This window comes from Microchirus variegatus, assembly GCF_963457635.1.
Source record: "Microchirus variegatus genome assembly, chromosome: 21".
Lineage (NCBI taxonomy): Eukaryota > Metazoa > Chordata > Actinopteri > Pleuronectiformes > Soleidae > Microchirus > Microchirus variegatus.
In genome coordinates, this window is record NC_139822.1 from 13,924,724 (window position 1) to 13,939,062 (window position 14,339).

Genomic DNA, 14,339 nt, shown 5'->3' on the forward strand with positions numbered 1-14,339 from the left:
TAATTGGATGGTTGTTTGTCTCTTTATGTGGCCCTGTGATGGAGTGGCGAACTGTCCAGGGTGTAAGGGTGGAGGATAAAGCGGTAGAAGATGGATGGATGTTGCAGAAAGACCGGAAACTAACTGAGTTAATGTAAAACTGTAAACTGCGAGTTCTGTTCTTGAGGCCGACTCCACAGTGCGCAATTTTTTTTGTCATAATCTGCTTGTAAATGTTGTTTTTTTGTCTTTGCTGTGGCCTATCTTGGCCAGGTCTCCCTTGAAAAACAGGTTCTTAATCTTAAACAGAACTTGTGTTTATGTATATTTAAACAAACCCACTCTGATACTCTGACTGATTGAGTAATAGATTAATAATTGACTTATGAATTAGTTGTTGCAGCCTTATTGGAGGGGACGTACATTGCAATAACCGTCATCATACCAATCATACATCGTATCATCTTACAACCGCACCCAACATACTGTGTGCAGCGGCCATCTTTACAGGCAGCGTCCTTGTTGTGGAAGCAGCATGTTGCACAGGTGTCCCTGCACCGTGACCTACATTAGCCCAGCTGATGCTACCACAAAGACCCAGTCAACATTTTAGTGACCCCTTCCCTTCATTAATCAACGTTAACAGCAAACCAAGAGAGATTTAGAGTTTAAAAACATCTCAGGAATAGAGAGAAATCGGTTTATTATCGTGGCTGTTGATGAACAATGGTTTGGCAGACACATGTGGCCCAGCCTCTGTCTGTGAGATGGATGCTGCAGCTGAAAGGAAAAGGAGTGGCAGCTGTTGATGTGAGGTGCCTAAATGGAGCTACAGCGCCATCAGGCGAGTTTTTTGCTGTACTGCAGGCAAACATCACAAAACTCTTGGGACACATATAGAGTACATTTGCATTTTTTTGTTTAAGCCTCAGTGACCAGTGTGGTTGAGCCAGTGTTACCAACAGTTTTTAGAGGAATGTGTTGAAAACTCAGAATTATTCCCGTGTGATGATACAGTGTGTCCACAAAAACAAAGTCATGGGTTTGAATACTTACACTCAGTGTGAAATATAGTTCAGCTTCAATAAAAGGTTTAGCAGAGAAACTAAAGGATTGTTCTCACCACAGCATGAGGGAAAGGTTGTTTATGGTTTAACCAGTTTCTCATAACGTACAGTATTGCCACTTCACATTAAAATCTAAAAAAAATATGCTTAATAATGTTATCTTTATCCATATTTGGGAGTTTTCTTGCCATCTAATTCTGTACAGGGGCATCAAACAAGCAATAAACATTTAAGTCAAGACTAGTTTTCAAAAAACAAATTCTTTGAGGTTTTTATTTTAATTTCAACACAAAAAATGGTGTTTCTGCACAGTAGCCAAACATTGTGGAAGCAAAGTACACATTAGGTGGTGGTATGAGCAAACGGTTTTGGTATGAGCAGTGATTTCCTGTGCGTTCGCTCACACTGTAATTGAAGAAACTCCGTGCCCCGCTAATTATAATGCTCGTGTAGCCATGTCTGCCTTCCAACACACCACACTAGGATGTTGTTGTTTTTTTTGCCATGAATCCTTTAATGATGATCATTTGAAAAATAGAGTGAAATACTTTGACTTTAAAAAGAAAATAAACAAAAAAGCTTGAAAAACAGATGTGGGTCGAACAGCTTGGATTAGTCCAAAGTGTGGATGTGACAGGAATACACAGCAGAGAAGTACGGACATGCAACACATTGTAAGAACACAAAATCCTGAAGAACAAGCCAATGTCTATCAGGAAAAAAAAAACATAGAACTTAACTGTAACTATCTGCACAATGTTTTGCATCATGTTATTGCACAGACATGCAATCCAAAGCACATAATACAATAATTAAGCATTTATTTTAGTATAAATATTACACTTCTAGGGTTTCTCTTGGCTTTTTTTTTTCTCAGCTACATTACAAACGATGGAACGGGAAATTAGAAAAGCATGGAGCATGCTCACGTTTGCTATTTGTCTATTTGGCACGGAGCCCGCTGAACTTTGTCGTTTCAAACAGGAGCCAAGAGAGAAACTAAAAAAAACCAAAAAAAAAAACACAAAGCATTACAGATTTGTCATTTCTGTAAATAACCCTCAATCTCAAGTCCAAAGTTCATGTTATGTCACCACGACCGTTTTCAAAGTCAAATATAACTTCTCTCTCAATAACTAGTGACAACTGATGAATTCCCTCTTACCCGAATAACACCCACAGAAGGGAAGAACTTAAAAGTAACACGTAGCCTTCGACGAGCCCATTTTCAAATCAATCACAGTTTGACAGAGAAAGAGGGGGGGGGAAAGAACAGATAATGGTTGTGTTTTTTGGTGACCAACTTATAACGACCAGACTCCTGTGTGTTTTCCCAAGGCCATGTTTCTAGAGTGAGGAGGGAATCAAAAACGAGTCGCTCTCTGTGAATGAAGGCCAAAGTGTTTTCCTTTTCGATTTTTGAAAACTCACTTGCATATTACGGATGAAAAAGAAAAAGGACGTAAGCTGGGGACAAGCTGATTCAAATCAATCACCGTCTTTCCCAAAAAATCACTTGCTAAGAAAAGGGAGAAGCAGCATTTAAGTTTATGGCTATTGTGCAGCCTGCATTTGAATCACTACCCAACCTATATTAAATACATTTTAAATTAAATGCAGTACTGTGCAAATGTCTCAGGCCGCCATTAGAGTTTTCCGTTTTAGCAATGCTTCAATGACCGTTCCAATCACTTTACTGGAACACATGTATGCAGCTGTAAAATAACAAACTGCTTCTCCAGGTTAGAGTGTCAAGTATTTACTGTGACCTCCCCTTATATTTGAACAATAACACCACCCTTGTTCTCTTAAACCTGCACTAATTCGTCTTACTGGTCAAACCTTGGCTCATTGACCCACTTTCAGTCATATTATTCCAATTCAAATGATCAAAGAATTTGACAGAGGTACAAACTACAAAGCTGGTGGTGCCCTAAGACTTTTACACAGTACTGTATATATGTATATAGGATGTATTTAATGGCAAAAAGAAAAGTGGGAAAACAGCTTTTCCTCTGCTGCTATGGAACGTATCACATTCTGCCCTATCACTGCATTTCCTTAGGCTTGAAAGTCAGAATGATTACAACCTTGTCCATTACTTGTGTCATAGGCTCTAAGTTAGAAATTACTCCAAGAAATAGTCAATACCGGAGTCATTACCCTTGCTAGCTGAAGGAGCAGTCTAATTCTTATTGCCTTGGTCTTCCTGTTGTGTTCTCTCTCTCTCTCACTATTCAACAGGTTTTACCAATATGGTCCAAACCCGCCAGAAAAATCCCCTACTGACAATCATGACATGGCGACAGTGTGGACAAAGAGTTCAAAACACATTAAGCACGGTTCGTCTGCCGAGAACTAGCTGTAATGGTGGGACAGAGTTGGTGTTGCAGTGGCCCTCATTCCCAGTTCTCCCAGTCTTCATCCAGCTGTGAGACAAAAAAATTATATATATATTTGTAAAATATTCCCCCAATTTTTTCCCCATGCGTCGCAAATGTTGACACTTACCTCTCCAGAGTTTTCTATTTTAGAAAGTGCCATTTGGACTTCCTCTTCTGTCATGTCCAGGTCAAAGTCTTTCTCCCAGTCTTCACTCACGTCGGTGCTCGACCCTGGAGGAGGGAGGGGGAAATAAATCAGGTACTCCCAGCGACGTTCACACTCCTGCTACTTCTAAGCTGATATAGTGGAACATTTAATTGTCATATCAATCCTGTTAAAGCAGTAGTGCGTGACTTTTAAATATAAATGAATGCCCATTCCATTAAACTCATTGCCAATTGAGTTGAACAGAATGCTGATAAAGCCCATTATCTCCACATGACTCACTCTGTGCGACTGCCTCTCTGTCTGCCAGTTGTTGTTTTTAAAGTTCCATTCAATGTGTTTTATGGGAGGCACAACAGCTACATAATGCTAGCAAAGTGAGACGACGACAAAACAATCACCATTACAAAAAAAGTGAAGTCATAGTACCTTTCTTGCCGTTGTTAGATGGCGTAGACTTGCCGCTGTCAGAGTTGAGCTCAAACACCCTGAGGTCCTGTGGCCCCTCTTCTTTCGTCGCCTCTGGTTTAGAAGCAGCGGCGGTCCTCACCGGTGGCCCATCAACAGGAACCTCTGGCCGGGTTACGGCCTGCACTTCAGCCTCAGGAGGTAAGTCACTCTTTTCAGGCCTCTGCTCTTCCCGTGTCGTTTCTACAACATCTTCCAAATTAGCTTCTTTGAGTTTGTCGGCCAGCTCCGTTGTGACGGGCTCCGGCCGCACTTCCACCTGCGTGGGCAGGCTCACGCTGTCACTGCTGACCGAGAGCGTGGCGTCGCGCTCTTCGCTCGGAGACAGGACGGGACTCAGCAGAGCAGGTGCTGCGGGAGTTGTCGAGGTCGCGAGGAACTGGGTCGAGGTGTTGTCCAGCGGGGGGATAAAGTTGAACTGAGATGACGACGTGGTACCAAGGAAGTCATCTGAAAGTAAAACATCATACCATTTTTTAAAATGTCTATTCGTTTTTTCTTTCTATACACAGCGAGTGAGACAAACTTACCCTCCTCTTCCTCCTCCCAGCCAAGGGTCTCTGTGTGTGTAGGCTGTTCTGCTCTCTGCTTCAGCGCTAATCTCCTCGCCTCCTCCTGAAAGGCATAATCAGAGTGAAAGTTAATAATTTCAATGAAGACCCTTAAATTAAAAATTAAAAATAGCTCTGGTCAGCAGGTGGCACCAGAGCGAATGTACTGAGCTGATGGGTTAGATGACACATAGAGGTTAGTCAGCAGTTATGTATACAGCATGATTACCTGGTCCAACTGGAAAACTTTGTAGAAATACCTCTGCCAAAATTCTGAATGGGCTACAGCTGCTGGAACCTTAAGACGAAAAAGAAAACAAGAACAAAAACTATAAGTAATTACCTGGATTGTTTATTTACAATAATATTTGTGGACAAAATCTGGAAAAGTAACCGATGACAAAAGCATCAGTGTATACCATTTTGGTGTAAAGGGCACGTATAGAGGGACTGTTGACCAAAAGCTCAGAGATTTCTGCTTTCTTATCTTCCAAACTGAAGATGGAGAGCCAGTTGTCAAACTGCTCAAGTGGCCCTGGACAAAATAAACTTCTGATTAGACTAGTATTGTAGTATTAAAGTCATGCAATATGGATGAACAAAATGGAAAGGCAGCTTTTAAAGTCAGATAACACAAACTTAATGGGCCATAACAATGGCCAAGTTAACTCAAAACCCAGAATGGCGAACAGAATGTCAGGAATAAGTTGTGTCTTACCATCGGGCTCATTGCAGTATGTAGCAGGATCAGCTTGCAAACTGTAGAGACGTGCCTGAAAGGAAAACAAATGATTAGCCATCGCTGCTTTGCATCTAAAAGCACATCCTGTGCCGACGTCCTTGGTCCTGCAACCTCTTACAAATACATCAGCCCTGAATCAACACATTGCAATACATTTTCAGTGATCAACCCAAAATATTTTCCATTCCAGCCAGAAAAACACATGACTTCTCTCAAAACTGTCACAAAAACTCACAAGTCCATACTCAAGCTCACCTTGGAACTGTCATAAACCTCTGTGGTTCCTGCTGGTGTTGCCACCAATGTAATGACATCACAGTCAATGGTTTTATCAGGGGGTGGAGCGAGTGTGTCTGTTATGACTCCCAAGAAACTAGAGAGGCTCTTCTTCACCTTTTCTGTGGCCTCTGAGGAGCCTTCCGCCTGAAAACAGACAAACAGTTAAAAAGGTTAGATTTACATGACTGTCCGTTGTTACGAAAGCAACTCAAATTGAATGCTAGGGGTTCAACTTACGGCCAGTTTGTTTTTGACAGCCGTGGCTGTAGCCACAATGGAGCAGGCTGTGTCATGCTGCACCACAGTGGAGAACTCAGTCAGGTCACGCTTTATAAACTCTAAGGCCTCAGTCGACTGCGAGGAAGAGAGACATATAATCAAGATCACAACGATTCATCATCTTCATAAGAATATTTTTGTTTTGTTTCGGGCTCAGCAACATGACAGGCTATCACAAGCAGATAATGAATGTCTTACAATGTACACATCAGATAGTATAGATGATTTTTGGTTTGCTTTCGGAGTTAGTTAATTTTAAGTGTTTGCACAACGCATAAGCACTATTTTGCTATATTGGTTGTGTTGCTATTGAAGAAAATTATATCATGATTATACACAAGCCCTATATTTAAATGTGCATAAAAACTGGACAGAAGGGGAAAAAAACAGAAACACAGATCACTAGCTTTAACACATGACAAAGGCAATCTCAACCTTCCTGCATTGCAGCTGAGCTTATGTTTATCTAGGAATGAGGCAATAATTGCAATAACATTATATGTTACAATAGATTTTTCTCAGATACCAATGTTACAAATATTCAGTATATCTTGAAATAATGTTTTTGCACTATACAAATGACTTTGAGGCAACACATAAGTGCATTTAAATGTTTTGCCTCAAGATTTGTGAATTTTTACTGCCTCAGGTATTGATTTGTGGATGTTTTTGCCCCTTGTTATTGTACCTCTGCAACAATGTACAGTCCAGTAGAGAAAACGTATGCAAAATAATGAGAGTGGTTGAAGCTAAATGTGCATTTCTCTCAGAAACATTAGCTGAGACATTATAAATGTAGAAGAGCTGTTAACGATAAATTAAGACGCATTGATTTCCACTATGCTAATGTGGATTACCTTGTCTTTGACGGCCTGGTAGCTCTGTTGAAGCCAGCCTCCCCACCAGCTTTCTCTGTGAGCACACATTCAAACATTAGCTTCTACTCACAGCAATAACGCCAGAGTAAAGCACACAATAAACACCATAGCGCACTGACGTTATATATTGATCAAATATTACAATTTGGCCTGTCATCCCAGTGACACTGGAGAATTACTGACTGCTAGCCGTTGTCTTTCTCAAGCTAACTTCCACATACACATATTATACTAGCATGCTAATCGAGGTAGCGACCGTCAGTTATCAGTGTATTATTTAACCAACACAGGTCGTGAGTGAGACTTTTGTAAGGCTACACATGAGCGCTTGATTCAAAAGCAAAACACACATACAGCTCACGCGTTGTTATTGCGGAATTGCAGCTGCTGCACTGCATAGCTGCGGAGGCTAAGCTAACGCTAGCCAGGCTGTGTTTTGGTAAACAAACGCACTTCCTGGACTGATTCCGGACGCTTCACAGCGCAACGTTGACATTAAACGATAACGCCGAATCCGACGAGACAAGCAATACAACACGCAGCACGACACACACGCGGCACCGGAGCTCTGCGATACATTATATTAGGAAAAGTAAAACTATAACTGCGAGTTCACTCTCACCCTTCAGCCATCTTCAGTCGATGACATCATCAGTATTTACTGAACTCTAACCCCTTTGCATGGCTTTGAAAAAAAAAATACACACGTGGTAACGTAAGACTTCCTCTCTGTGGCACACAAATAATCAGCGTCACATGTGAAGAAAGAAGTGACGCGTTTAAGGTTTATTAATGTTGATTGTTAGAGCAAGTGTTTTGTTTTCTGTTAATTTTGCTGTAAATGCTGCCACCTAGTGGTGTCCTGTAGGCCACAACGGCGCAGGACTAAAATACCCACAGGGCTCCGGTTAATTGATAACAGGAGACAGGTGTGGACAAGTGTTGTGGAAAGACCGTTATTATGATTATCTTCAGCCAAACATCTACTGAAAGCGTCTAAAGTGGATTTTTTAAGAAACCATAGAAGGAATAAAAAGGTTATAGGTTTCTTATCAGTTAATAACTAGCAAATATTTGACAGGCGCATCTATGGTGGCTGCGGAAGACCAACTGGGACGACAACATCAAAGAGGTATAGTGCTTTTAATTGATTACATCACAAGTCACTCAAACCTGGTGTAATATCCCTTATTCACAGCAGACATGGAATAATATTTCACTAATAACATTAGTTGGGGTTTTTGTTATGTTTCCCATATTTTCTGAATGTGTTATAATAAGTTGTTTATTTATTGTTTATATTAGCTGTCACCGAAGTTAGACAAGCTAGTCTTCCTGGGGTCCACAAATAAGTTCTTACAAAATATAATAACAGTGAAACATTGCAGACATAATTATAAGCATCATCAGTACATTTTCAGAATGAGTTCTTACAAAATCTAATCTAAAAGCAGTGAAACATTGCAGACACATTATAAACAACAATCAATGTGTTCAGAATAAGTTCTTACACCGTTATATTCTGTCTGTCCATACCCAACTCACAAACTTAAATAGTGCATACTCAGATGGTACTTGAAAGATACTTTGCTATTCAGTTTACGTATATTCAGTGGACAATTATTCCAATAATTGATGCCACGATAAATAACTGTTCTCTTTAAAGCATTTTATTTTGGGCCTGGTAACATCAAATGGTCATTAGCAGCTGCCATAGTCAAATGCGAATGAACCTGATCACACCGGCAAATTTGGTTGTATAGAAAAACGGGTTGAGAAGGAAAAAACTGTGTTGTTGTTATTTATAAAGTTGTTATTTACAACTCCTGGGTGTTGTAAATAACTGTTTAGCTCTTATATTCACACTGGCCACACATCTCTTGTCATAACTGTTGAAGTTGTAATTATTTCAGATAGATGGAAATATGCCTTTTAGGAGGAAAAAGGGAAAACCTGTGTTGAGTTTGAGGACACAGTATTGCACAAATGCATCAAAACAAAGAAGTCAAAACGTAGATGTGATAACACGAGGGAGCCAAGCAATTTAAGCATATGCCAAGTGATCTTTGTTTCATTCAAACTCTTCTAATCAGTCATCTGTACATATAACTAAACTAATGTATCCAGCCTCTCCTCTTCTTTTTGATCCATTATGCTGCTTAATTAGTGTTTAGTCATTCCAGCCAGAAACCCTCATGAGCCTCCTTCTCTCTGTTCATCTGTGGAACCACGCACATGTGAGTGTATTGCATATGCGTGTTGAGCCCCAGCAGCAGCTGTGCTTCCTCCCTCATCAGTATTCTGGGTGACAAGGGGGCTGTGGGCTTTACTGAGCACAGAATGGGAAGGAAAAAAAAGAACCGGCAACAAGCCTCTGGAAGTGTGGATTCTTTTAATTGAGACTCCCCTTCATCCAGACATTGCACAATGCGTGCGTATGTCCTGCAATATGTCTCTTCTGTCCAGTCCTCCGATCCCCTTAATTGGCTCTTTCAGTCCCATAATTACCTCTGTCAATGAGGTTTGTGCAGAGCCAAGTTGGGACAAGTACTCCTATATTGATCGGTGGCTGAAGCAGTTAACTTCTCCATCTGTCTACATGCACACGTGCATGTTTTTGCATGCCATTTAATTCACAAAGAGGGGAATGTGTGTTATCGTCACTGCATCCTTTGCATTGTTGATACACTCAAAGGTCAAGTTTTAGTACCATGTGTGTCTTATATCAAGATGCAGAAGACACAGAAGGCTGTAGACCAGTCAAATGTGTCACACTCATCTCTAGTTTTCAGTTGATTTGAATTAAAAAACTGTTTGAAATCATATTTTAATGCACAGAACGATGACGTAGTTCAAACCGACACCAGGAATCACATGTGATATAGTCACAAATTAATGATCAAAGTCACGTGATAAGTATATGACACTAAATGGAGTATTTTAAGTTGCTGAAATAAGCCTTTTCTGTATAGTTGTGTTTAATCTTCAGAGTTAATTGTGCACAACATTGTGACTAAAACCAGAGCTGCCACTGCTGGTTAGCGTATGCTAAAGAGCACCGTGATGACAGCAGTGGCTGTCCATAATGGCACACAGAGGACCTGCCCATATTGTATGATTTAAGAAGCATATCCATTACACACCACAGTCATCACACCCACACCAGACTGCTGATGCTGTATCGTGGGTTAACACCATCTGGTGCCGATCAGGAAACACCAGCTTTGCACAAGTCACTGTCTCTAATTATCTACCTAAAGCAAAAGGGAGGCAGATCCCCACTAATCTCCACAATGTGTTCTGCTTCCCATTCCCACCTGTGCCCAAATAAAGCGGTGGCCTTGTGGGAGGACCCAGGGTCTCTGTGTCAAGGGACCGGGGACCAGGTGACGCTGCATCGCCAGTCCCCACGACAGAAGCTCCACCGTTTGGTTTGGCTGGCAGCTGCCTCCCCCCACTGAGACATCCCACAGCTGACAATCCCCCAGTACTGACAGGGGCTCTTTACAGTGTCAATAGCCTCATATATTAGAGCTAACCGCCTTTGTGGTGAGTGAGGGTGTCAGGCCTTTTGGCCCGACAGTGCTTGTTACCATGATGAAATGTAGATTGAATGGAGAGGGTCTGTGTCTCAGGCACGAGAGCGTGGACCCCCCCAGCCTTTGTGTCCCACGCATGGCTATTGTTGAGACCTATTCAAGGCTTTCAGGAAAAGGAGGAGGGAGGGGGGGAAAAGGGAGGTGGGTGAGAATGAATGTTACATCTCTTCATTTCTCCCCTGATTTCCAACTCATCTGTCAGCCGTGGGAGGATAAGCATGTATTTTACACGCTTGATTTGTTGCTAAGTGAAGGCCGGCCATTGTCTGGTTGTTTGACTAAATCATGTTCATGGTAATCAGTGTGTATAATAGTTGTGTTTGTGTCTAAGTGGTCAGCTAGAACTCCATTTTTTTTAATGCAACCAAATGCGATTTCAAATTTGTGGAGATATTCATTAATAAGGAAAAAGGAATCTGGCGTGGTTTTACAGGAACTTCTGTTATGTCCTCTGCTTTAAATGTGCCTTTTGTGTGCCCCTGTCCATGTTCTTATGAGACAGTGACAAATGTGTGGCATGGACCTAAGAACATGGCTATGTCTGCATCAGACAAAAGTGATGGGCCTTCCTGGCGCCTGTGTCGTCCTTTCATCTCCTACACCCTGTTGAGGTGAAGATGGATGGTCGCCTGGCTCAAGAGCGCCACATTCAACCTCTTTGCTGGTGTATTGTCTAGCCCTTCTGTCCCCTTTAATCTCAATAGGTTCATCTGTCCAACGCTGGTTAGCAACCAATGACACCCTTTCCTAATCATCCGTTTTTGTATGGCTCCCTAGTCTTTCTGAGCATCAATAAAACCCCTTCTGTTTAGTTAAGTAGATGCTGCTGTGTGGCTCTTAAACAGCTGATGTGTGTGTACATGTGTAAAACACCTTCCAGATAGACTTGTTTTTCTGACCCAAGTTTTACCAATCAGAGAAAATATGGAGAGTTCAGGATCACATGCATGAAAATAACAAGGCAAACAAGAGTTATTATTATTATTATTTAAAAAAAGATTTAATTTAGGAAAATAGAAATCCTGCACAATAAGGGCACATTGGTTCCATTTTCTGACATTTTTTCCATCACCACAAATATCAGATAAATTACAGTCTTTGCTCTTGTGATAAAATCCCATGTGCATTTACAATATTTCTATATGAACAACTCGAAACTCGGAGAAAATAGCAGCAGTCAACGTGGCAGGAGATATATATACAATATGTACAAATTATGTAACCAGCCAATATTTCAGTTTGTTGAACAAGTTTCTGTGAACTGCTTGGTAGAGTCCCCCCTCACTTGTTCATAGTCAGGCTGTGCAATGTGGAGGTAGTTGTGGGCAAAGGCTGGCAGAGTGAGCAGGGGCAAGGCATGCCAGGGAAGTGCCTGTACGAGCTGGTCAGGTGGAGGGGGTCCTTCAGGAGGCCCTGGACTGGAGCATGAAAGCCCAAGAAGCTGGCCGTAGGAGGGGAATGTGGGGTAGCGGCTGAAGCAGAAGATGAGTGATGATGCTGCAGAGTGGAAGGTGTGCTGGCCACCAGGGAGTGCAGGGACTGGGCCAGTGGATGGAGAGAGAGATGGGCTGTTGGTGCTGGAGGGTTGATTGAAGGGCGTGAGACGGGATGGGCAGCGATGCGGCTCTGGACGGCAGCACTGCCACCGTAAACATCCCCCACCAGCTTCTTCATCTCATCCAAAGAGCTGGACAGCATGAGGATGTAGTTGCGGGCCAACAGCAAGGTGGAGATTTTGGACAGCTTGCGGACGGAAGGGCCATGAGCATAAGGCATGACCTCTCTCAAGCCGTCCATCGCCGTGTTGAGATCATGCATCCTTTTCCTCTCACGACTGTTGACTTTCAGCCTCAGGTCCTGCACCTCATCCTTGCTGGGATCAGACCTGCTCTTGGTCTTACCCTCACCGCCGCAGCGCCCCATCCTTCCAGGGCCGGCCTCGCTGTCTGCTCTGTTTTCATGGCAGTATGTCTGGAACATCTTGTTGGAGAAGAAGCTCCCAGCTGAGTCATCCACCACGAGGTCTGGGGATGAAGAGCGGCTGCAGGTGGAGCCAGCATCAGAATCCATCTTGGCTGAGCAGGAGAAATCAAAAAAATGGGTCCAAAACTGCAATTCTTAACACAGAGTTTGCGCTTGAGGACTTCAGTTCTCAACTTTAAAGCTTAACTAGTTCCTCTGTGTCACCGCAGTCCTGCTTGTCTTAGAGTTTGTGCTGTTTAATCTGATGATTAGTCTGTTCACAGGAGTGACTCTGTCCAAATTGTCACCCTCTAGGCCCACTGGGGTGTATTTATACTGCTGATGCAACAAAGGAACAATAAGCTGCATAATGAGACACTTAGAGCTGCAACCAATTGCAGAAGGGACCCACTTTCACCCCTTCTTACACCTCCTTCCTGCAGCCCCCACTTCACCTTCCCACACCCACATTTAATTCCCCCAAACCCCTACACATTAACCAAATCAGGGGGGGGGTTCACATGGTTAATCTGTTCACCCAGGAGTTAAACAGGACTGTGTTGAAGTTTTCTTTTAAACTGCTGTGCATGTTACAAACAAAATGTGATGATTAAAAAAAAGGAATGACATTCAAAGTGAAGTAAAAGTAAAAAAAACAACAACCCAGTGAAGTGTGACCCCCAGATCTGTTGAAGAGAGTGAGGCAGACATGCCGTTTTTACTGCCCCACTGCATAATGCCAGATATATGATGCCTCCAAGGCCTTATTTACATATGGTATCCATGAGACAGTTTAGAGAAAGGTATGAAGCACAATATGAGGTTCTTGAACATGCAAAGAGCAGTGTTAATGGCAGACTAGGTACAATTCAACCAGGAGCTCAAGACAAAAGGGGTCAGATAAATTTGACTTGGCTCCCCAAACACTCTGTGAAATCACAACACTATCACTAGAAGGGGGTCCTCCACTTGGGGAGGAGGTAGTTAAAAAGATACTAAAGAGTGGGCATACTATTGTCTTCCTTGAATTCAACTGGAAAGCTACTCTGTCAGTTGTTTTTTCCACATTTCCTTTCTGTTGATATGAAACAGGGCTGTATGGCAGATAGAATAAACTTAAGAAACCACTTATTTGTCTCATATATAGGCGTTTTTGTCGGCTGTATATGAATTCCTACTCTTTTTGATGTCCATGTCTGCTCAAGCTGACTTCTCATCAACCCTCTCTCTCTGTGGTGTTCGACGTCTGGATTTCTCAGCTCAGCTCAGGAATTTCCTGTCTCCTCTCTGCCAAGGAAAACCTCCAGTGAGGCAGCATAAGAGGGCCAGAACATTGGAAATATAAGAATGCTCTCCTCATGTGTCACACAAACCTTGGTTGCAACAGGCATTTTGCAGAAACAATGGATTGTGTACCGCGTATGCTGCATTTATCTTTGCCTGGAGCACAATAAATGCACATGCAAGGTTTTATTCATTTCAAATGGGAGACCCATTTTGAAGAGGCGTCACGGCTGGAAGGCGTTGTGTTCCATCGTCACTCAGCTCTTCTGAGAAACTGTTTGCTTTTCTCATTTTGGTGCACAGTAGGACACCCTGGTTTATGTTTACCCAACACTACTTGACGTGGGCATCTTTGTTCGACTTCAGTATTGTTGCAGAAATAGTTGTCTAAGTAAAATTTGAACTGACCACTGACTTGTAATTTATGTCCTACATTTCTAATTAGATACACTACAGGTTCTTTAAATGTTTATTCTTTGATTGTTTTTGGCCTCCCTGTGATGTGTGAGGCTGTTTCCCGTTCCCTAACCCATAGATGGTAGCATCATTGTGACAAATCTTGATTACTTGGTAGTGAATAAATAATTCCTACAAAAATGGGCCCAGGTCATTATTTAACCTGATTCTCTTGAGTCCCCAATTTTGAAATCCAGGATTTCTTCCATTTAAGGAAACATTTTGAGAAAAATCTTCGTCTCTTT

At 42.2% G+C, this 14,339-nt stretch overlaps 2 protein-coding genes across 2 annotated transcripts; both read right to left on the bottom strand.

Moving 5' to 3' along the window:
* Positions 1-1,323: 1,323 nt before the first annotated feature.
* bsdc1 (BSD domain containing 1) lies at positions 1,324-6,841 on the bottom strand (the record flags this gene model as incomplete). The annotated part of the gene is made up of 10 exons (XM_083907618.1): positions 1,324-3,475; positions 3,558-3,661; positions 4,026-4,514; positions 4,595-4,679; positions 4,845-4,913; positions 5,035-5,150; positions 5,334-5,388; positions 5,613-5,780; positions 5,874-5,990; positions 6,773-6,841. The coding sequence occupies 10 exons, from the start codon at positions 6,839-6,841 to the stop codon at positions 3,446-3,448; spliced, it is 1,302 nt and encodes a 433-aa protein (XP_083763744.1). The 3' UTR covers positions 1,324-3,445.
* Positions 6,842-11,673: 4,832 nt separating this feature from the next.
* On the bottom strand, positions 11,674-12,462 carry olig4 (oligodendrocyte transcription factor 4; the record flags this gene model as incomplete). Its single annotated transcript, XM_083907923.1, has 1 exon — positions 11,674-12,462. The coding sequence occupies one exon, from the start codon at positions 12,460-12,462 to the stop codon at positions 11,674-11,676; it is 789 nt and encodes a 262-aa protein (XP_083764049.1).
* Between the last annotated feature and the right edge of the window lie 1,877 nt (positions 12,463-14,339).